General features: G+C 31.7%; 1 protein-coding gene across 2 annotated transcripts in view; it reads right to left on the reverse strand.

The window, feature by feature from the left end:
* The window catches only part of LOC114341240 (striatin-3), a 124,244-nt gene extending 100,127 nt beyond the window's left edge, over positions 1–24,117 (reverse strand). For both annotated transcript variants that reach the window (XM_028292040.2, XM_028292039.2), the window contains exon 1: positions 23,495–24,117. In XM_028292040.2, coding sequence (XP_028147841.1) covers positions 23,495–23,695 — 201 coding nt within the window. In that variant the 5' untranslated portion in view covers positions 23,696–24,117. The remainder of the gene's footprint in view (positions 1–23,494) is intronic.
* Positions 24,118–25,067: the final 950 nt, after the last annotated feature.

The raw sequence follows: 25,067 nt of genomic DNA on the forward strand, positions 1-25,067 counted from the left end.
AACATATTATATTATAATCTTTCGAAGCGCTATTACATTCCGATTTCCGATAATAGATTTTTAAGTGCATAATAAAACTGAAATTTAGAAACAACCTCAGTATGTTACGCTCAAACTCAGAGTTCGGACAATGTCCGAAACTTTAACTCGCTTCGCGATGTGGACACTGACATTGGCCGAAGCGAAATACCCAGAACGCGTTGTGGGTAAACGAAAGTACTCAATTGCCGAAATAAACACGTTCACCGGAGATTGAGCAAAACTATAATACCCATAACCCGACGTGGGTAAACTATTTTTTCTATGGATGCTATGCAATGTGCAACTTCTCTCACTACTTACATGCATTCAAAACGAACAATTTCTCAGGCAGTGAGAAAAGTCGGCCATTGCAGTGAGAAATATTTTTTCTCACGGGTTCACAGCCGGTTTACATACATAGGATCGCCATTTCCATGGTAACATGCACAATACAAACACAATTATTTTTGTCAAATAAAATGTGTTCAAACTTGTCAAAACTTATCAAAAATTACCTTTTAAGACTACTCAACTGTGAATTATAATTTTAAATAAATAAAGTATATAAATATTAAGAATATTAAATACCTATGTGTATATATGTATTTTATTTCAATTAAGGCATATAATATACCTAAAAGCACCTAAATTATTTAACTTTGAAATTTGAACTCTTGACAAAAACGCATCTATAGAAAAAGTACAGTGTACAACACGAGAGAAAATGACATATTTCTCTCTCGCTTGATTTGCGGTCAACAAACTTCTGCGCTCGTGAGAAATATGTATTTTTTCTATCTTGTTGTACAATATACTATTACTCACGTCGGGTTGTGGGTATTTCTACTTTGCATACACTGAACAAAACGAAAAAGGAGCCATTTACAAGATGTTCATAGTTTTGAACTAACTATTTTTATGATTATATTATATTATTTTTATTTAATTACATCTAAGGGTTTTCGCTATAAATATAGCAAAGTTTTTGTTACTGAACTGTAAATTTTGTTGTGGAAAAAAAAATAAAAAGTGATAAATGTGAAAAAATTCGATTTATTTTTAATAGATAACAGCGTTGTTAAAATTACTTTAAAACAAAACTAATAGCTTGTATGGGCTTCTCTAACTCGCCTAACTTCTGCACGAGGTCCAGGCATGCTTTCGATCACATTTCGAATAGTTTTTTGATCTAGTTGTGCTCATTCTTCCTGGCTGACGTGTTTCTTAGTGACTGACGATCCTTCAAGCGCTTCCCAAGTGTCTCCCAAATGTATTCAATGGGATTTAACCTGGACTACTCGCTGCCTAGCCACTCCATAACCCAAATATTGTGGGTAGTCAAATAATTTTGCACGATCCTGGCAACATAAGGTCTCGCATTATCTTGCTGAAGGATTAGTGTTGAAAAATTCTCGAGAATGAAATATCAGAGAATATTCTCGATTTGGAGAATTTTCTGAGAATGAACCCCATGACGCACTTAAGAATATTGTTAAAGATGAAAAATAGGGTTTTAAAAATCATGATTTTATATACAAAATTATGAGAAACAACGGTGTTCTTTGTATATAAAAAAATACAAAAACAACAAAAAACAAAAAATTTCTTTGATAAAAAAAATTAAATTTTCTTCATAACATAAAATAATCGATGTGGTATGATAAAAGATGAGACCTCAGATTCAGAATCTATTTCTACCATTAGCTCATCCTAGTCATCTACAATCTGCATTTCAATGTACTGATGAGTTGTTGGATTTTGTTTTTCACGAGTGGTCAGCTCAGTCATGGATTGGTATACGTCTAACAATTTTTAATTGTGAGCAATAAAAGTTGCCTTACAAGCTCGTTCAGCAGTGAGCCGGTTTCTTTTAAAGGAGTGGATAAAACCATAAGTACTGAAACTTCTTTCAGTCGCTGCACTGGATAAAGGCATGCTTAATTTATATCAACTACTATTTTAGTTAATTTTGTTCCGAACATGTACCTAAGAGTAAACAGTAGCGATCAACAGGTAGCAACAAAATATAACTTCGGGAGATAGTATCATAAACTTTGGCAACAGTGGTAATCTTTGACATTATCTAAGATTAATATTTTGACAATATCATAGTCGCGCTAAATGGAAGATATTATTATTAATAAATAGATATTTATAAAAATAAACCAAAATGGGTGAAAATTTTATGTTATAATAAACCAAAGATAGGTATTTGCATGAAATATCTAATAATAAAACAATAATAAATAATCATTTTTTGTTGTGAAGCGAAACAAATTTCGATTTTCGCATAATTTTGGCACGTTTTTTAATGGACTTTTTCTTGGAAGGTTTCACTTTATTTTTCGTTTGATTTACTTTTTCCATTTTGTTAAACTATGGATAATATTTTTAGAATAAGAAATCCTCCTAAACTTTATATACTCGCATTAGAATTCGAAATATTTTTACGTAAAATATACTTACCTACCTACATATAACTAAAACTCACAATTAACAACAATCTATTCTTTCAGAGAGACCAACAACTTATATAACAACAAATATATAATAAATTAACTATCAATAAACACTACTTTCCTATGAAACAACAAAAACGAATTCTTAAATTAACACACTACTGCACTGAACAGATATCGATAAAGATGACAGAACAGATTAGAGAAAATCTGACGCAGGTTTGTCAAAATGACAGTGATAATTTCTCTATGTTGCCTAATTAGTTATTTAGTTATAATATGTTCGATTTCTTGTTAGAAATAAAAAATTTTTAGTAGTTCCAAGATAACACAAAATCTAGGCATGGGATAAAAAAGTTTATTTGAAGAAAGTTTTTTTTTTTCTTCTTAATGGCGGTACAGGCTCCTTTTTTCAATATTTTATTTAGTTATAGAGTAATTTCCACGTACTAACATATTTCTGAAATTGGGCCCTGTACAGCCATTATTTATTATATTACGAATATGTGTGCCAAATATTTCGACAAAATATTCAAAATTAGAGCCGCAATCTTGGAACGCGTTTGTTGCTACCTGTTGATCGCTACTGTAGCCTCTTAAGTCTAGTTTTTCAATTGATTTTACAACGTATGGTTTTCCAAAAAATCCCTCCTTAGACCGATAAAGTGCCAAATCTGCCATTATTTCAGCCGAGTCATCACCATATTTTAAAGTTGTTAAATTATCTATAAACTCAGTTCCCTCAACTTGTTCTTCTCTGCTTAAATGAACACCATTCTAAATATTTGCACGTTAATATTGCACCAAAACAATAAATATTGACACTGTAAACACCCTTGCTAGTGGTTCATAGGATTGACAAAAACAATATACCTACATATTTTTTAAATTATAATAATTTGACCCGTATCTAGTTTTTATTTTTGTTTCGGTTTTAATTTACGTTTCATGTTTCTTTGATGTGCCTTAGAGAATACAAAAAATATATCTTTTTTCATTTATGCACGTACACGAATATTGCAGAGGGCGCCAAAGTCGAGGCCTCGAAAAAAAGTAGTTCCGATGGCGGACAGTTAATCTCAGGATTGGAATCTCTAAAACAAAAAGATCGTGTGGCATTTGAAAAAGGAATGTTTCTTACGCGATAATTTACCACCGTTAGTGAAAAATTCCACAAAAAAAGATTTTACGGATATTTGAAAAAGTTTTGTGAAAAAATCGCCCGTTTTTTTCAGTTTTTCATGGTTAAAAAATATTTATTTTTTATTTTTTGGTCAAATTGTGGTAAATTATCACGTAAGAAACCTTCCTTTTTCAAATTCCGTACGATTTTTTTGTTTCATATATCCCAATCCTGAGATTAACTGTCCGCCATCATTTTTCGAGGCCTCGAGTTTTGCCCACTCTACAATATTAGTACGTGCATAAATGAAAAAGACATTTTTTTTGTACTCTCTAAGAGTTAGATATTGATATGTAAAAAGTTTTATGTTCATTTTTAATAAAGGTTCTGAGAAAAAAAATTTTGAAAAAAATAATTATTTTTGGTCTTCTCTAAAGTGTATGTACTAGTACCTTAAAGTTATCCTACCCCAAGCCATAATTGAACCTCCGCCAAAAGCCTGGGTTTCTTGAATTATGGAATCCAAAAAGAGCTCGCCTGGTTTTCTCCAGACTCGTAACACGTCCATCATCACGATTTAAAAGAAATCTGGACTCGACGGTAAGCATTACGTTACTCCATTGTGCCATTGTCCATGTGTTTTTCTGCAAATACGCGTCTGGCTCTACGGTGTGTAGGGGTAAAGGAGGTACTCTAGCTGGCCTTCTTGCATTCAACCCATGGTAGTGAAGTCGATTATGTATGTATACTTTGAGTATTTACTCTTGTACCCGTAGCTTCTACCAACTCATTTTGTAGCGTTCAAGCAGTACCTCGACGATCTCTGATGGACCATAGTTGCAAAAATCGATCAGCTGTAGTCTCCCTCGCACGATGCCTATTCGCGGTGTGCAAGTACTTGGAAAGGGAAACGAGAAACGACCGTGCGCGAGTCGCGGAGAAATATTGCAACTATCTTAAATAATTCATATTGTCAATTGAAATTGTCAAATTGACGTATATTTCATACCTTCTGTCATTGACTTAGAAAAATTATATATTGCTCCACAATATTGATATGATATGCAATTATTATATAAAGATAAATTTAATTAATTGTATTTTGCTTGCAATACTGCATTTTAATAACGGATTTTATTTACTACATACAATTGTTTACGTTTGCTAAACATAACCTGCATCTTATTTTTTTCTTCTTATTATTTTTTTGGACTATGGTCTTGACAATTATCCAGCAACCAGGACTAATATAATTGGCCAATATAATTAAAAGTGCGAATAAAAGTACAGAGCGTAGAAATAGAGGTCGCTTTGCCGAACTTGCACGGTCCCAATAAGGTTGTATTCTAATAACTCCATACATTTCATGTCTGTAATCTGGGCAGATTATCGGAGAATAGGCCATTTTTGGGAAAAGTTATTTACCGGCATTGTTATTGCTGGAATCGAATCTTGTGATTGTATATATTAATAATATAGGTATGCAAAGTCCGCAGATAGTGTGCTACTTTTTTTATAACCAAAATGGCGCCCGAAAATCGTGTTTTTTTTTCAATTTTTGCTCTACAACTCCAAAGATTTTAACTTTACACCAAAAACACACAAATAAAAATTCACCGTAATTAAATTCTGCATAGAGACGTGTTTTTCCCGATTTACTTCGATGAAAATTTTCCCCGGAAAATGCGGGTTTTTCCAACATCTTTAATTTTCAACTAAAATTTTAGATAAGTAATTGTTTATCAGTAATTAAATAACTTGGCAATATAAAAGCTCTTCTCGTATCGATTATAATTCCAGAAGCCGATGGAAATTGAATGAACAGTTTAGCAACAATTGAATTGTTAATTAAAAATTTACGGTCGCTATGATACCCACAATAATTATGATACATAAGAATAACTATGATTTTTGTATAAAAAGACACTGTACCTATCTAATGTACTTTACATAATTGAAATTGAACTATTTAAGCGGCCTCAGGAATATTTTAAAATTATAAACACTTTTTTGGCTTATAAACGAATAGAATATCTCGGGAAATATTAAATTAAATTAAATCATGAAAACGGTATTGGGAAAAAAGCGACAGGACGCTTTTTTAAAAGAAAAAACGTTTAATTGTGATGAGTGGTTCCTGAGATACAACCGGTCAAAGTTGACCGGCATTTACGGCAAAGATATAAACAATAGGATCATAATTTTCGAACCATCCACTTTTTATTTTTGTCCTCTTTCTCCGCACTAATTTTCATATCTTTAAAATACTCATAACATATATTATTATAATAAAAACTATCGATATTACTAGTGAAAATTGCCAAAAATAGCAAAATTTAAATCAAAAATTAAGTTGGAGAAAAATACGTTAAAAAAATGCATTTTTTCGGCTTCCCATGGAGCAATTTTCTTCATTCTTTTTTTGTTCCCAAGTAACTCGAGTAGAGCCATATAACTAACGCATTATTAAATGTCAAACTTGCTTTTGTTTTGTTATAATAAATTAATTTATTGATTATAACAAAAATTTTTAATTTGTTTAAATAAGTATACAGCTTTCAAATGAGAATATTTGTGTTTTAACGGTAAAAGGTACACTTGTAGTAAGTTTACCTAAAAAAAGTCCACAACTGGAAAAAATATGTAGTTTTCTTTTTTTATAAATAAATTATTCTATTAAAACAAAACAAAAGCAAGTTTGACATTTAATAATGCGTTAGTTAGATGGCTCTACTCGAGTTACTTGGGAACAAAAAAAGAATGAAGAAAATTGCTCCATGGGAAGCCGAGAAAATGCATTTTTTAACGTATACCGATTTTGATTTTTGCTATTTTTGGCAATTTTCACTCGTAATATCGATAGTTTTTATTATAATAATATATGTTATGAGTATTTTAAAGATATGAAAATTTGTGTGGAGAAAGAGGACAAAACTAAAAAGGTGATGGTTCGACAACTATGATCCTATTGTTTATATCTTTGCCGTAAATGCCGGTCAACTTTGACCGGTTGTATCTCAGGAACCACTCATCACAATTAAACGTTTTGTTCTTTTAAAAGAAGCGTCCTACCGCTTTTTTTTTCAATACCGTTTTCATGATTTAATTTAATTGAACATTTCCCGAGATATTCTAATTGTTTATAAGCCAAAAATTCGTCGGCTTAGTGACACAGAAATGTAACTACATTTTGTCTCGTTTTGGGATATCTACACCACTGAACTTACCTTAGTGAGTTCTTTTGAGTGACACCTCTTTCTGAACACCTAAAACCCCAGTGAGGAGTTACGAAAACTCCTCACTACGAAACTCACTAAGGTAAGTTCAATTTAGTAGATTGAACTTCAAAACGTGAAATGTAGTTACATTTTTGTGTCTCTAAGCCGATGAATTGTTTATAATTTTAAAATATCCCTGAGGCCGCTTAAATAGTCCAATTTCAATTCTATAAAGTACATTAGATAGGTACAGTATCTTTTTATACAAAAATCATAGTTATTCTTATGTATCTTATGTTATTGTGGTTATTATAGCGACCATAAATTTTTAATTAACAATTCAATTGTTGCTAAACTGTTCATTCAATTTCCAGCGGCTTCTGGAATTATTATCTATACAAAAAGAGCTTTTATATAACCAAGTTATTTAATTATTGATAAACAATTACTTATCTAAAAATTTAGTTGAAAATTAAAGATTTTGTTGGAAAAACCCGCATTTTCCGGGGAAAATGTTCGTCGAAGTAAATCGGGAAAAACAAGTCTCTATGCAGAATTTAATTACGGTGAATTTTTATTTGGGTGTTTTTGGTGTAAAATTAAAATCTTTGGAGTTATAGAACAAAATTTGAAAAAAACACGATTGTTGGGCGCCATTTTGTTTATAAAAAAAGTAGCACACTATCTGCGGACTTTGCATACCTAAATTATTAATATATACAATCATAAGATTTGATTCCAGCAATAAAATTGCTGGTAAATAACTTTTCCTTGTATTTTGCTAATTAGCCCGGAGTACTGGTCCAGGTCCTGTTTATCGCAGCACGAGCAAAAACCGCCATTTTGGTTTTCCTTTAAAATCATAATGGCGTCTAACGCAACGGCGGCATTCAGTCGTAATTTTAAATTTACACTACTATTGACCCCCCTAAAATTAGAAAAATATTTTGGGCAGCTCGCCATACAAGGTGAAATGTTATCCTGACTGGACTACTTGGGAATATTTTGAAAGTCATTCTCAGAAACATACCACAAAGCAGCCTTGTTGCAGCCATCTTTAATTAAAAATATGAAAAATATCCATGAATAATGGAAAATATTATGTTCATTAATTTTTATTAAAATTTCCTCAGTAAATACTAATCTATAAACATTTAAACCTTTGTTTTATTGACGTAGTGTTATTGCGTTGATAAACTCCATGCAAACAACTTTATAAGTCATAGTAGGCTCGGAAATCGGCTAGAACAGCGGTTCTCAATCTGTGCTGCATGTACCACTGGTGGTTAGGGTGGAACGAAAAAAATGTTTTTATAATTTCAATGTGTAATAGTGATAAAAAGTTGCTTATAGTCATTGTTACGCCACAAATGATATATTTTTCCAAACAAAATATTTTTAGAGGTACCGCAAAAGGGTTGAAAGTTAGAATTTTTAGTTAAATTTTGCGAATTTTGATGATTTTGGTTTGGTAAAAAATAGCTATTTTAATGTCTTACTTCCTATTTTAAATGATAAATACACACTCTAAAACCACTCTTTCAAGATAATTTTAGTTTTAACTTACAACAAACAATCTTTATTTTTACTAAAACTGGCAAAGTTTGAACTTGAATTCCACATTTAAGAAATGTTTAATAGTAAATATTTATTTCATTCCTTAATATATCTTAACATTCTAACTATAGTAGAAGAGCACATTTCAATAGTAGAGGAACCTGTATCAACCTTCCTACGGCATATAACTCCTGCTTCCGGAACAGGCGAAGCTATGAAATATATTTCAATGGAGCATTTTCAAGGTGACAATCCTTTGAACATTTCCAATATAACAGCTGCCGGATGTGATGGAACTACCACTAACACCAGTGTTAACTAATAGAAAAAACCTAAATAAGCCGCTAAAGTGGCTAATCTGTTTGTTTTATACCAATGAATTGCTTTTGCGTCATTTGTTTTGCACATTTAAGGCCGATGCCACATTATGCGTTTTGACCGGATGCGGTGAAAACGCATCCATTTTCCAACGCAACCGGACCGACCTGTCACACTATGCGTATAGTCTGGTGCAGTTTGTAAGCGCGTAGCGATGACTCAAAACGCATCCGTTTCCAACGCAACCGGACCGATCTGTCACACTATGCGTTTTCACCGGATGCGGCGGAAACGCATCCGGTCGAAACGCATAATGTGGCATCGGCCTAATAGAAAAACTAAAGGCCTTAATGAATTTGGAGGACTTTTAGGGAAACAACTTAAAATATGTAACCAGCTTCCTGTGGTTAATTCCGCTCCTATACAAAACAACCTCCCTATTCTAGATATTAAGGATGATCCAAGCACAGATCAAAAATATTTACTTGAAATATGCAAAGCAATCTCCAGTCGTGTATGTCCTTCTGATCTTTCTTTAAAAACTCATGGGAAATTAAATCATTCACGATGGCTTACGTTGGCCAATCATATTCTTCGGATATATGTTGCAACAGAGAATCCTTCAAATAATCTGAAAACTTTAACTTTGTATTTGATGAAGGTGTATGCCATAGTCTGGTTTCATATCAAACTGAAACCATTTTGTGTAAATGGATCAAAACATCTATGGAGACTCATCAAATTTTCACGTTATCTTTCTTTGTAAGGAACATCTCCAAATAATTGATCCAGTAATTCAAAGGGATGGTTACTTCTCTCACCCAGAAAATGTGCTTCTCTCTATGCTATGTGACAAGAAAACACATAAGAGAGCTAGGTCTTCGGCGACTTTTGAAGGCAAGATCGGAACTCATAAACTAAGGAAGTTTGTTGTCCCGAAGCATAACTTTAATGCCAATGACTACATTGATATAATTAACTGGACGGAAGAAGAAATTACTGAGCCTCCTATGACAAAACATATTATAACTGACGAGGACTTAAAAAGTATATAAGTACAGCAAGATACCCTAGTTGTCAGCTGCAGTGTGTGGATTTTCTGTGTTTTCCCTGTCATACATAGGCAGTGAAAAGAGTCATAAAGCTCGTGACTGAGTCATCTCTTAGTGTCTGTGGTCTTGAAGCAAAAATGGCTGTGTTAGATCAAAGATTGCTTCCCAAAAGATTATGTCCAAGTTTGAGATAAAAAAAACAATTTATTTGAGTATCAAGAGGAATATTGTAACTAAAGAAATTTTATAGCAATGTGTACAAATAGCAGTGGCGGCTCGTCAGAGGAGGCAAGGGAGGCTCAGCCTCCCCATAAATTTTTTACACACTCTATACTGTTTTGTTTATCATGAATCGCGAAAACAACAATTACTCTCACTATTATACAACGTGTAAATTCCATATTGTCACTGATTATCCATACGTACGGAGCATTAGCATTAGAACGCATGATCGCGTCTCAGTTTTATTACATATTATTGTAGGCAGGACCCTGGGTTATCCCGAGACGCATGAACGGAGCCGAGAAGCCCAGCATTCTCCGTTGCTAATGCTCCGTTCAGCGCAGCAGGCGTTTAAGGAGACCCGGTCTCCTAACAGTGGCATCTACGGCGGCATCACACGCTGCCCGGAGATATACCAAGGGAGGCAGAGTACTTTCTCAGCTCCGTTGGGTGGTTGGGTGCGTCTCGGGACAACGAATTTTAGGGTCCTTACTAAAAATAATGAAAAATCTAAAAGTGCGAATTTTGTTATGAAATTTGGTATGTGGGGTTATAATAATATTTGGAACAACTTGCTCAAATAACTTTTTCCGATGTCTCTAACTCAAAGCAAAATATCGGTAATTTATCGTGTTTTTGAATTCGCAGTAGGCCGCGTTTAGAATTAAAAAAATTCAGTTGAGTATCTTAAAAAATTTGAAGCTTCATTATGTATGGACTGCAAAACTTCAAATCTGTATTTATTTTGATATGCATAGGTATCTATTTACAAATAGATGGAATTGTTAACAAATAAACTACACAAACTTTTACTATTAGACTAACTATTTTTAAAATGATATGATATCATGAAATTATGAATTAGGATGATATTATGAAATGTAAATAAAAAATGGTCAAAAGATGGGGCCTTAAATTACATTTTTTGGCGCATTTTTTTGCTAGTGCAAATTTGTCTAGATATTTTACAGTTAGGTATAGCCTCCCCTATTGTAAAAATCACGAGCCGCCACTGACAAATAGCAATGTTAACTGTTATTAGAAATAATATTTGACTAAGAAATGTTAGCTACGGCACCAGGTTAAATATATAAAATATTTGAAATTTTCTGTATTTTTTGTTAAAAACTTATCTTTTCAAAGCTCTTGCGGCACCTCAAGATGTAAGCCTAGAACAAAACTATTTTGTGGTTTTATTGTAGACATAATAAAGCAACTTTCAAGTGCTATTAGAAAGTTCTTTAAAATTTTTTTTTTCCTATCCTTTCGTTCCACCCTACTGGTGGTGCACTGCATTATTAATTTTAGAAGTTCCTATCTGTCACCCCGTGTTATATGGCCCAAATATTGTAGTTTTCATATTTTGACGGAATCCAGTATCTCCCTGATGTTCTCTATTCTTCTTAGTACTTCTTCATTGGTTATTCTGTGTGTCCAGGAGATTCTCAGCATTCTTCGATATGTCCACATTTCAAATGCTTCCAATCTGAGACATTGTTTAGTAAGAGTCTATGTCTCCACACCATACAAAAGAACAGAAAATACATACCACTTTAGTACTCGTTTTCTAGTTTTATTTAATTAATTATTGCCAATGTGCTAATTACATACGCCAATCATATAGTGCAAGAGAGATGCAGCATATAGTGAGACGCACGGCAGCTGTCGAGTGGGCTCACATAATTAACAAAACAAAACAACTGTCTAAATTGAAATAAGCCCCGATTACTCGTCAGAATCTTAAACTTCAATTTAGGCACTTGGCAACCTCAAAAATTATAATTTACATAAATATTAGTTTTCAACTCAGATTTTCTCAGATTCTCGAATTTTAAATCGCTTATAACTCGAAAACGATCAGCTTGAGAAAAATGACAAGACACCTTTTTTCTTTAAAATGACCCAAAAAATCTAAAAAAAAAAATATTTTTCAAAAAAAGGTGATCTTTTTTACCTGGCACCCTTCACGTTTGTTTAAAGGGGACTTAATTTTATCAACATCAAAAAATCCTGATCTTGCTATAAAATTCTCAGACATAAGTATTAAATGTGTTTGTGTATGTGATTAATATGACATATTAAGCAGTTGTCGTTACGGTTTATGATTAATTTTGCAAATAGTATTTAGTCAACAACTGTGTTCTAATTCAGGACTACAGTCATCTAAATTATGTTCTGCTCATTATAATTGAAATTAATTAGTTCTAAAGGAAAACGTCACAATAATGATTTGTAAATACATGAAATTTTCTTTTCTATAAAATATGATGCTGCAGTTATCATACTCTAATGCATAAGAAAATCTAAAAAGAATAATGAATAACATATATACGAGCCCCTTCCCATTTCAGTTGGCCCACCTTTGGAATTTGCAGTTTATGACGATTACCATAAACAAGTGATAATCAACAGATTTTTATAAGTTCCCATATTAATTATTATTGTATTTTTTACTAATGTTTATTGAAAACATTACCCTTATGTTGTTTTTTATTTATTTCAAACAATAATAAAAAAAAATCGCTAAATCGTGGCTTTTGATTCAATTACATCAACATACATTGATTTTTTCATAATTATCTTAAAATCAGAGTTAGACTATGAAAATTGATATCAAAACAATTGTCAATTAATGTCAAATAGATTTTGTGATATTATAAATCCTATTGCCGTTTTTCGGGATATAAAGTCATCGATGGGAATCGATAAAGTGATGATTATTGTCTTTTCTGTCATTGTTCATGGTCCATGGTTCTACGCCATATATTGCTATTGGTCATGATATGATTATGATATCATATTATGATGGGTTTATATATTTTAAACTTTACTTCCCTATGGAAATCCAAACACCTGCGACAGAGAATGGTATGCTTTGCTAGCAAGCATTATCTGTTTTCGTATTTCCTCCTCACTGCCATCCTCCAGTTATCTGTGCACCCAGGTATGTGAGCTGTTTTACTATTTCAATATTAGTGTCATCTATTGTCAAATTTGACTACTGAAACTAATCTTGCAGGGAAAAGTAGAAGGAAAATGCGGACCAGGAAGGCAAAGTATTTCCTGGCTAAAAAATATATGTAAGTACATGGTTCAACACAACAACCACAAATCTTTTCAGAGCAGCAGTGTGCAAAGTACGGATTGTCATGATGGTCGCCAACATCTGAAACGGATAGGCACTAAACGAAGAAGAATTGTCAAATTCTGCAAGTTTTGTTTCCTTTCTTATATTAGGGCTTTAATAGACGTTGATGGCTAGCCTTATTTCTTTTGCATTTTCTTCAAGTTCCACATCTGTGATGTCTCTTGTGATTCTTCCCATCAAGCTTATATCATCTGTGTACATTACAATCTGCTTGGACTTATTGAACAATAATTTTACCCCAGGCTGTGGGTGAAAAAACGTGATATAATTCAGGAATTTTTGAAACCTATCAGGTGTTGTAAAGGACGATGCCAGGAATAACTTCTACTAAAATGTGACCAAACATATTGTGGGCATTTTTTGTTATTGCGATTTTCATTTGTTAAATTTGCAATTTTTAAAGATTTTTAAGTTTGCAGCTTAGGATATTGATTCTAGAGAAAAACTTTTTAATAGAAAGTTGTAGTAAATTAAAAAACCTACAATTTGAGCTATGGTAAGTTTAATTTCGTTTATTGGTTATTGCAAAACAGTCCGCGAAAGGTCCAAAGTGGCCGCTTTTTACAATTGCGTTATTTATTGTACAAATAATTTTTTTTATTTTTTAAAGCTTTAAAATGAAGATCTTTCAATTACAAACATAAAAAGAAATTGTAAGGCCGGATTAACGAATTTGTTGCTTAGATATTATAAATTGTTTATCCCAAGAGGTCAAATGTCGAAGGCTATAACTTTTTGAAAAAAAATCGTAGAGAGTTGGTGAAACATCCAATCTCCTTCCAAAGAGTTATATTTTTATATTCTGATTTAAATAAATGCGTAAAACATTTTTAAACCTCTAATTTTTGGGTTTCAAAATAAGGGGCAAATTTCGCAATAAACATTTAGAGCTGAAGCGGCCCTGTATATCCTGAGTTTTTAACTTACAGATTATTGTTGCTGAAGACGAAACGAAGATTTATAAAAAAATTAAAAATTTTTACGACCAACTGAAGCCGAGCTAAATGTTGGGTTTGAAAATAAGGGGGCAAATATCGTTATAAACATTTAGGGCTGAAGCGGCCCTGTACATCCTATGAGTTTCTAACTTACAGATTATTGTTGCTGATGACGAAACAAAGATTTATAAAAAAAATAAAAATTTTCTACTACCAACTGAAGCCGAGATAATTGTTTCTTTTTTCTTATATCGTAGTGCCTGTATTTATAACAATTAAGAAATTATTTTACAGTCATTGACTAAAGAAAGACTTATATTATCTTAAAATAAAAATTATTATAAAATATAGTTACATATAATTACTAAAAATTATTTTTAATATCGATGCTTTTGCGAGCGGCCGAATTTTGCAAATCGCCCGGCTCGCTTCAAATCCGCGCGCTCGGAAAATTTTTACGTAACTTGTATTAAATTTTGACCGAAAACAATTTAATAATATTACCATTATAATTTACAGTCTATTTACCACTGTACTTGTTTTTCTTGATAAACTTTTATATGTGAAATCTCATTTCTGAAGAAATAATATTACAAAAATGATACATATAACTACATTTTTAATTTTTGCATTGTTATATAAATATAATAATAATAATGTTACTTCTTATTAGACAATATAAAACTTTTTCTTCTTGTAGTGACTATCCGTTTTGGATGTTCTCGACCATCATGGCAATTTGGCAAACCCCATTTGGAAACTGAGAACCAAGAAGGCGAAGGATTACCTTGCTAGAAAATTTACGTATGTCGTTCAACACAACAACTACAAATCTTTTTAGAGCAGCAGTACCGATTTAGTGAGCAAGTACAGATTGCCATGATGGTCGCCAACATCCAAAACGGATAGTCACTACAAGAATAAAAAGTTTTATATTGTATAATAAGAAGTAACATTATTATTATTATATTTATAACACCATGAAAAAATTAAAAATATAGTTATATATAATAATGTATCATTTTTGTAATATTATTTCTTCAATAATGAGATTTCACATATAAAAGTTTATCAAGAAAAACAAATACAGTGGTAAATAGACTGTATATTATAATGGTAATATTATTAAATTGTTTTCGGTCAAAATTTAATACAAGTTACGTAAAAAATTTCCGAGCGCTCGGATTTGAAGCGAGCCGGGCGATTTGCAAAATTCGGCCGCTCGCAAAAGCACCGATTTTAAAAATAATTTTTAATAATTAAATGTAACTATATTTTATAATAATTTTTATTTTAAGATAATATAAGTCTTTCTTTAGTCAATGACTGCAAAATAATTTTTTAATTGTTATAAATAAAGGCACTACGATTTAAGAAAAAAGAAACAATTATCTCGGCTTCAGTTGGTTGTAAAAAATTTTTATTTTTTTATAAATCTTCGTTTCGTCTTTAGCAACAATAATCTGTAAGTTAGAAACTCATAGGATGTACAGGACCGCTTCAGCTCTAAATGTTTATAACGAAATTTGCCCACTTATTTTCAAACCCAACATTTAGCTCGGCCTCAGTTGGTCGTAGAAATTTTTAATTTTTTTATAAATCTTCGTTTCGTCTTCAGCAACAATAATCTGTAAGTTAAAAACTCATAGGATGTACAAGGCCGCTTCAGCCCTAAATGTTTTTACGAAATTTGCCCCCTTATTTTCAAACCCAAAAATTAGAGGTTTAAAAATGTTTTACGCATTTATTTACATCAGAATATGAAAATATAACTCTTTAGAAGGAAATCGGATGTTTCGCCAACTCTTTACGTTTTTTTTTTCAAAAAGTTATAGCCTTCGACATTTGACCTCTTGGGATAAACAATTTATAATATCTAAGCAACAAATTCGTTAATCCGGCCTTACAATTTTTTTATGTTTGGAATTGAAAGGTCTTCATTTTAAAGCTTTAAAAAATAAAAAAAAATTATTTGCACAATAAATAACGCAATTGTAAAAAACGGCGACTTTGGACCTTTCGCAGGCTGTTTTGCAATAACCAATAAATGAAATTAAACTTACCATAGCTCAAATTGTAGGGTTTTTAATTTACTACAACTTTCTATTAAAAAGATTTTCTCTAGAATCAATATCCTAAGCTGCAAAATTAAAAATCTTTAAAAATTGCAAATTTAACAAATGAAAATCGCAATAACAAAAAAAGCTCACAATGTTTTTGGTCACATTTTAGTAGAAGTTATTCCTGGCATCGTCCTTTACAACACCTGATAGGTTTCAAAAATTCCTGAATTATATCCTGAAATCGACCTATTTTTCACCCACAGCCTGGAGTATTTAGGTATTTGGGTTTATGGACACTTTTCTTATAACATATTCCATACATACAGTATGGCGCAAATGTCTGGAATAAATTCGATATTTCGTAAACTGGCGACTTTAATGAAAAAACCCGAAAGAGGTCGATTTTTCGAGGTAATCAGTGATTTTTCTTTTAATGAGACTAGGGGTCGCGTGATAGCTCGTTTCAGAGGGTATTCAATTCTGTATTCAGTACCTAACCTAATATAAATATTACCATAATTGTTTACACAGTGTCCAAAAAAAAATTTTAAATTAAATTAATTGAGAAAAAAAAGAATGTATGTAATTTATTTAATTCAAAATACATTTTACTGCTGTCAGAAAACAGAAAAAAATGTTTATTTGACAAATAAGCATTGCTTTTAGCTTAAATTAAATGCTCAAACTTCCGAGAGGCAGGTGGTTGGCGGGAGCTGTTTTGAACATTGAATTTAAGCGAAAAACAATGCTTATTTGTCTAATAAACATTTTCTTTCTGTTTTCTGAAAATAGTAAAATGTATTTTGAGTTAAATGAATTACATAAATTCTTTTTTTGTCAATTAATTTAATTTCATTTTTTTGCACACTGTGTATAAACAAGTATGTTAATATTTATATTACTGAATACAGAATTAAATACCCTCTTAAATGAGCTATCACACGACCTCTAGTCTCATTTAAAAAAATCATCGATTACATCATCACATTCATATGGATAACGTCACTTGTATGAAATGTATGCCAAAATATCGTAACTTAAAAATAAAAATTGACCTGTTTCCTGATTTTTCCTTAAAATCGCCGGTTTACGAAATATCGAATTTATTCCAGACATTTGCACCATACTGTATATTGAACAGAGTCGGAGCCAGCCTATCTCCCTGTATTATTCCTTTATACCTGGTTTTTAAACTAGAAGGAGTAATTCAAATTTACTATGCCGTAATGCTTGTTTGTAATAGGGAACTTGCACATTTTTTTTATTACATAATAATATCCAGTTTTGTTTAAAAATGACATTTCCAAGATTTCATGCTTCAAAAACTCATAATAACTTAGAAGTACAAATTTAAAATCGTCTCATTCTTGTATGTTAAACTTCTGAAGTGTTTTGCTCTAGTTATAATTTTCCTTTTTATACTCGTAACTGCTGTGTGGTGGTTGAACTTCAATTTGTTATCTATTTGTATTCCCCAAATACTTAACAGTTTGGGAGGGTTTAATAATATTGTCGCATATGTTTATGGTTGGAGAGTGATCTTGGATTCTATGGTTAAATATTATTAGTTTTGTTTTAGAAGGATTTATTGTTAATCTTCATTTCCAATTTATTGTTAATCCATCCACCTACCTCTGCAATAAGTCCATTGTCTTTATTAAATTTTTTCCATATGATATCACTGCAGTGTCATCAGCAAATTGTAGCAAATTAGTATTAGTTAGTCATTAGTCTATTGTCGCATATGTCACTGCAATAGAGATTATACAATAGAGGGGATCTCTGTTGTGATTTATAGCATTCTTTTCGAATTTAAAATTTTATGCAAGTTCCCTGTTGGTCCAAACTCAGGCAAAGACTCCAATAACTTATGAAATTTTGACAATATTGACATTTATCAAATTTTGACACTAATAGCATTTAAAATTGATAAATTAATTAAGTTATATCTGCGATTTTTTTGTGTTTTCTACGTTATTCCTTTAATTTTTAGATTATTAGTCTGTATTTATTATAAAAAAGAGTTGTTTTTAGAATTCTTTAGCGATGTGTTAGTATGACATAATTTTATGGATAACTGTTGAAGGCCAACATGATCAACCAAAAAAGGAGATGAATCTGGTGATTTTTCTAGTGACATTATTGGGTGTGAATCTATCTTTTGAGTTTACTCCTCCTATTTTAAAAACAGGGTATAGTTATCTGGATGAGATCTGTCAATTGATTTTGAACTCATATTTTTGCTTCTGTGTACTCATGGTGGCTTGAACTAACTTTACTGATTTCCTTGGTATACCAAATTCTTGCATAATTAATTTTATCTCTATTTATGTTATCATAGGCTTGTCGAAAATCTACAAATATTTAGTAGATGTTGATGTTGTGTTCCCAGGATTTAGCTAATATTTGTTTTACATTTAATAGCCGGTCAACAGTAGACCATCCTAACTGAACCGTCAAAATGGAAATTCAGGATGAATCAATCTGAGGGCTTCCGCTTTGATCTTCGCTGAATTCTCTACCTACACCATTTGCAAACATTTTGAAGAGATGTGCACTTTTACCCATAAACTTCGACTAACTGACGATAAATGTCATTAGGTGAAATCCATTTTGCATTTAAAAAACGTATCACAGCATGAATTTAACATTGGCGGTAACATCAACCAGGATCTCTATCTTTGAAGGCTGCTAGGCAGACATTGAGCAATGCAACAGGGCAAAACTGGCGGGGTAAGAGACAGAGAGAGTTGATGTGTAAGGCAGTGTTGCCAAATTTCTTCCAGCATGATGCACTCGTTGTCAGCGGCATAGGGAACCTTTTTTACGAATAACCCTTGTATGTTGAAGTTGTTAGTAAATTATCCAAGTTTTGCTATCATTGGAATTTATGCCACCTTGGATAAGAAAATAAAAAAAAATTAACCTTGATAAACATCATCTTTACAGCTCCACACAAGTTCATATTGCACACATTTCGTTTTTCCACTATACCAAATCAGGAGCTGGAAGAGTAAGGGCAACTGCAAAAACCATGTTTGGGGAAAACTGAGTTAAAGTTTACAAACATGTTAGAATAGTAAGGGAGAAGAACTAGAGCTACTAAAACACCAGCGGGTTACAGAGGAGAAGGGGTGAACCTTGAACAGAAACGCAATGAAAGCCTGTGGGTTCGCCCTTGCTCTTCTAGAGGATTAGGAAATTCAGTTTCTTACATGAATGGATTAGTATATTATTTCTTACAGAATTTTAGGAGTATGAAGGGCGAAACATGCTGTTATAACATACAGACCCATTCTTTAAAAGTATGTGAGGAAGATAATATCGTTTTTGAAACGACCATTTTGCGAGTTTGTCCTTACTCTTCTAAGCTCCTGAAATATAGTTTTAATTTTATTTGAATCATGTTCATGAAAATGTATTTTTATACCCTGTAACACATTTGAGATTATTTTCTTTATAAACTATCATGGCATTAATATAATCGTGGCGCATATTGTGCACCACCGGAAACAACAAATAATAAACTGTAAATTACGATCGTCCCAGAACGCCGATTATAACGAAACTAAAACCAAATTGTAAAGCACATTCCACTGATAGGTTAGAGACATAAACAAGGTCAAAAATTAAATTTTTAAATATATTTGCAGTAGAATTCTTATATCTGGCGTACAAAATACGCCAGCACGTGTAGTTAAAGGTTAAAAGAAAACTTTCTTACAAATTTTTTTTCTAAAGTCATCTGTTGGCTCAAAAAATAAAAATAATGTCTTTTAATAAAACTTACATTTGGCAACCCAGCAGTTTTATTTACTTTGACACAGAAAAGGCACAATAGGGAACTTGCATAAAATTTTAAATTCGAAAAAAATGTTATAAATCACAACAGAACATAATTTAAAACATGTATCAAAAATAAAAAAGTTTTGTTTGTCTTTCGTTTGGCCCCTAAAGACGATTAAAAATTCAAATTATACCAGCCAGCCCAAAACGCGTCGTGACGTCATCCGGTTATTTGTTTACATTCTGTACCAACAAAGTAAACAAAATTGTATATAATTTTAAATTAGATATTATAAACGTCAGTAGAAAATACAGTTATGTGACGGTACAAGTGTATTTGATCGTTTGAACTATTCATAGAAAACTTGTACTTTTACAAAATGGTTTTATTTTCCATAGTAAACCTTCTTTCCTTTCCTTCAATAACTATATCAAACTCCAATCTCAACAAACTGGTATATATTATTACAATGACATACGATAAATGTCATTAGAATATAAATATTTTTCCTTTATTCCGCGCCGACGAGCTGGCCAAATACCCAAGAAGGTGGAGGCCAATAAACTAAAGAAGAAGAATATACCTAAATATAACTATAAACGGAACCATATAGTTAAATTTTGTGACGCCACGGGTAGTTTGAACTATTTTAAAATACAGAAGACTTTAAATTTGTACTTCTAAGTTATTATGAGTTTTTGAAGCGTGAAATTTTGGAAATCTCATTTTTATACAAAACTGAACATTATTATGTAATAAAAAAAAATTGTGCAAGTTCCCTATTGTAAACACAAACAGTCATAATCACCTGTAACCCAAGAAAATATCATATTGTCATGTTTTCTATTCGCAAGTAGACTAAAACCTCTGTTAACTGAAATAATTGGGGGAGGCAGTTTTGGTTAAAAATAACATTGTTTTTTGTACTCTTCTTGTATCAAATTACATAGTATTCTTGGTCAGAGTTGGTATTAAAAAATATTGAGGTGATTTCGTAATGTTCTTTAACCCTCGGTTAGTGTTCTGGGGTATACCATACACCAGGTACTACTTTTATTACTATAAAATCGATAAAATAGCACCCTGTAGCACCTAGTAGCTGTAGTTTATACATGTTTTGTCACAATAACCTTGTTGCCAGCTTTGTTTGTTAAAGATGTTTGGGGTATGTCATACCCCGGTACACTACTGTTGTAACTTTTAGTTCTTTTGTTTTCTGGAGGTAAAGTATATAACATTTTCAATCTCCCAAATTGACACACAGACATTGGTCTGTGTCCATTGAACTGGCAAGAACCACACATTCTTATTGAGCAGTGAATCATGTTGCTCTTTGAGCACTCTTTAACAAATTTATCTTTTAACATCGACTTACGAGTCACTACTTACATCAGATTATTAACATGCAAATCATATTTCTCGATATCACCTATTTTATAAGGTTGCTAGTTTCATCTACTAAACAGAATGAACTGAAGATGGTCTGATCTAGATCGAAAACGTTTTGTGAATCCTTTTGGATGACTTTTTAATAGTTTTTCAATAAACTTTTTATACCATTGTACAAACGAAGTTTTTACTTCTGTATGAATTTTATTAACGTTTTGATGCCCAAATTGGATGTCTAAACCCGATTTGGGTGTCGAAACATTAATAAAATTATTTTTTTCAATTTAATTGTGGCTTATTTCCCATCTAAATAGTTAATTATAAAAATGCCACAAGGAAGTAGCTTCAGAACAACATTGTTTTTAAGAGAAAAAGCATAATTATTATGCTTTTTCTCTATTACTGTTATCAGGATGAATTATCAATAAATAATACTATGCCTAACAATAGGGCTTTACATTAATTGTCATTTGTTTCGAGCTTCTGTCTTATGTTGTATAATCTGTGTATAATATTATTATACACGGATTATATGACATATGACAGAAGCTCGAAACAAATGACTGTGAATGAAAATCCTTATCAACGATTCATGATAGTTTACTTACACCACAGAATAAATAACCACACAGAAGCGAAACTCCTGCTGAAAATGGTAACATAATTTTCATGCTAATGTGTCAAGGTAACTGGTGCAACCTCACTTTTGTGACTGACGTGACAGTTGTTTATAGTTAAATTTTATATTATATATGTTTTATTTTATATTTTATTTATATTTTATAGTTAAATTTTATATTTCATATTTAATTAATAACTACTTGTCAAAAATATTACCTAATTTGGAATGGTCTATTCCTTAGAACATCAAGTCCTATTCTGTAACTGGTGCACAAAGTCAAATATTTCGGTCCCAACAAAATCAATGGAAACGACAGTCAGATTCGCTTCTGTATGGTTATTTATTCTGTGCTTACACTAATTATTTTAAAGTAGTATAAGAAGGAGCGCAACATTGCCAGCTGTATTTGTGTGGACATTAATCAAATGCTTTATACCTAATTAATAATTTTTTCTGAAAACGGTTGACTTAACAAAAAAATTTATAAGATTTTTTTTGTTCTAAATGGTGCACTTAGCACGTTTAGCCAAAGCCTTTAAGGAGTGCATTATTTTCTGGGACACCCTGTATATTCTTTGTTTATTATATTTTATTTTTATGTGATCCTTTTTAACAAAAATGTTTCACAACCTATCAATTAAATCAGATAGAAACTAGAATACACAATTTTTTTTAATTTTAGTTGATAATTTTAGAATTTCTAAAATCAAAAACAATCTTAAAATATTTTGTACAGTGACAAGTATGACCTTAAAAACTATTTAAATGCTTCATGTTCCATTCTCTCAAAATGTAAGTACCTACATATATTTATGTGATGCATTTAATATTCCAGTACAGTCGAACCCGCTTATTAGAATACCTGTTATAGGAATATCCCGGTGTAAGGAATAGAAATTTGAGATCCCGAAACGTTTCTACTAACAACCAATGATCGGTTATTAGAATAACCCGGTTATAGGAATACTTTTGCTTGGCACCAAGGCTATTCCAATAAGCGGGTTCGACTGTATATACAAGGGCTGCATTATTAAAATCAATTTTATTTAATTAAGTTATTGTACATTATTAGGTATATTACACCAATTATTATTACATCAATGTTAATTTTGAACATTTTCTTGAAGGACTTATTTTGTAATTTAAATCTATAATTTCAATGAAAAATTATTAATATTGAACACACATACACAAAATGTAATGAGGAAACTTAAATCCTTATAATATTACAAAATAGTTCAGTGTTATCTAAATATAATCATAGAAAAGTAATATTTTATTGATAATACTGTATGCATTGTGATAAAGGAATTTCATTTAAAAAATAGAATTTTCTTTGAAATAGCCCTGTTAAATATTAGTAAGATAAACTATTTATTTTTAAGATCAGATCTTTCACAATAAAACAAGGATTTGTAATATTATGTTAAATAAGAACCCAATAAAATTTTAACAAAACAAATAATTTTGATTGAATTGTAATTTGTGTTGAGGACTAGTTACAAGGAAAATATTTAGGCATGTTTTAGGAATATTTAATTTGGACATATGTAAAAGCTATATCATAAATAACTTACTTGTAATTCAGCTCTATCAACCTCCCATTGTGATCTTTCTAATTCGAACCTAGCCCATTCGTGTTGAATAAAATGTAAGATACCCGGTATAGAATAATGAGCCTTGGGATTAACATCTTCATTTTGTTTATTATTGACTACAGAACCGCCTTGGGGCCCCATTTGTCCGCCGTTTTGTAGATTTAGAGAAGTGTCTTCCATTGTGAAGGTTCCTAATGTAGAAAAGTTTCATATGTCCACCATTGCTCTTCAAATCGCCATTTTAACTTAATTTCAGTCAGCACTATTATAATTCAATGTATTATCACAGTCACACATTAATACACGTCTTTTATATATAAAACGAATTCTACAACTATTATTTATCTATCATATAAAAAACAGTTAATTTCTGAAGAAAATTTTCACACGAAACTTCAACTTTTAATAAAACTCAACCTCAACATCTGGCAAAAATTGCTCTCCTTCGATTTCACTAATTCTGTATAACGCTGTCTCTCTCCTTCTGTCATGTCGGAAATCGAGCAACCACTCCATTGAACAGCCCTAGGTCTTTTTGTTGTAACCCACCCAGTTTTTGAAAAATACTTTTAAATTATTTTTGTGTAAAAGTAAGCTTAAAACCTGTTTATTTGTAATATAAATCTTAATTTAGTTAATACGAAAATTTTAACATAATTTATTTTATCTTATATTTTTATCATGGAACGGATGTGTCTACGACTACGACAGTAGTGTCGTGTGTCGTAAGGATAAGGAAATTTTAAACCAAAACTCAAAACATGGACTAGCCTGTCACAAAAATAATCAACTATCAAAATCATTATTTTATAAATATATTATAATTTATATGTAATAGATATGTCGGCAATACAAATTTCTAACAAATTGAAAAATAGATGTATAAACATTTTCAATTTCTTTGCAACACGAAAATGCAGCAGCTGCATAATACTCCGGTTAAATCGGAGAGTGCAGGAAGAGTCTATACCGGTTTCGGAGGTTTTTTCCTCCTCATCAGTAGTCCCATATCCTCTTCTCTCCGATTTCCCCAGGTCTCTTAATTTGGGCCTTTTCGAATTGCAAAGAACGAAATGTCATGGATGTACTAGAGCCATCTACCGAAAAACAAAGTAAGTTATCAATCGAAGTAGCACAGACAACGACAATAAATATCGTTCCCATACCACCAGATTGACAACAGGTGGAATACTTTCTTTGGTTACAACCTCCCGAGATATGGGACTACTGATGAGGAGGAAAAAACCTCCGAAACCGGTATATACTCTTCCTGCACTCTCCGATTTAACCAGAGTATTATGCAGCTGCTGCATTTTCGTGTTGCAAAGAAATTGAAAATGTTTATACATTTTAATTCATTTGCTCTTTTGTTGAGTACTAAGGAATCTTTCATGTTGGAACTTTTACCACGTTTAGTAGATGGGTTGTGAATTATTTAAAATTCTCTCATCATAATTTCCTGGGCATCCTGTATGATTTATAATTTTTGAAAATCTTGGGAGGTTGTAACCAAAGAAAGTATTCCACCTGTTGTCAATCTGGTGGTATGGGA

The sequence above is a fragment of the Diabrotica virgifera genome, chromosome 3 (genome assembly GCF_917563875.1).
Source record: "Diabrotica virgifera virgifera chromosome 3, PGI_DIABVI_V3a".
Taxonomy (NCBI): Eukaryota; Metazoa; Arthropoda; class Insecta; order Coleoptera; family Chrysomelidae; genus Diabrotica; species Diabrotica virgifera.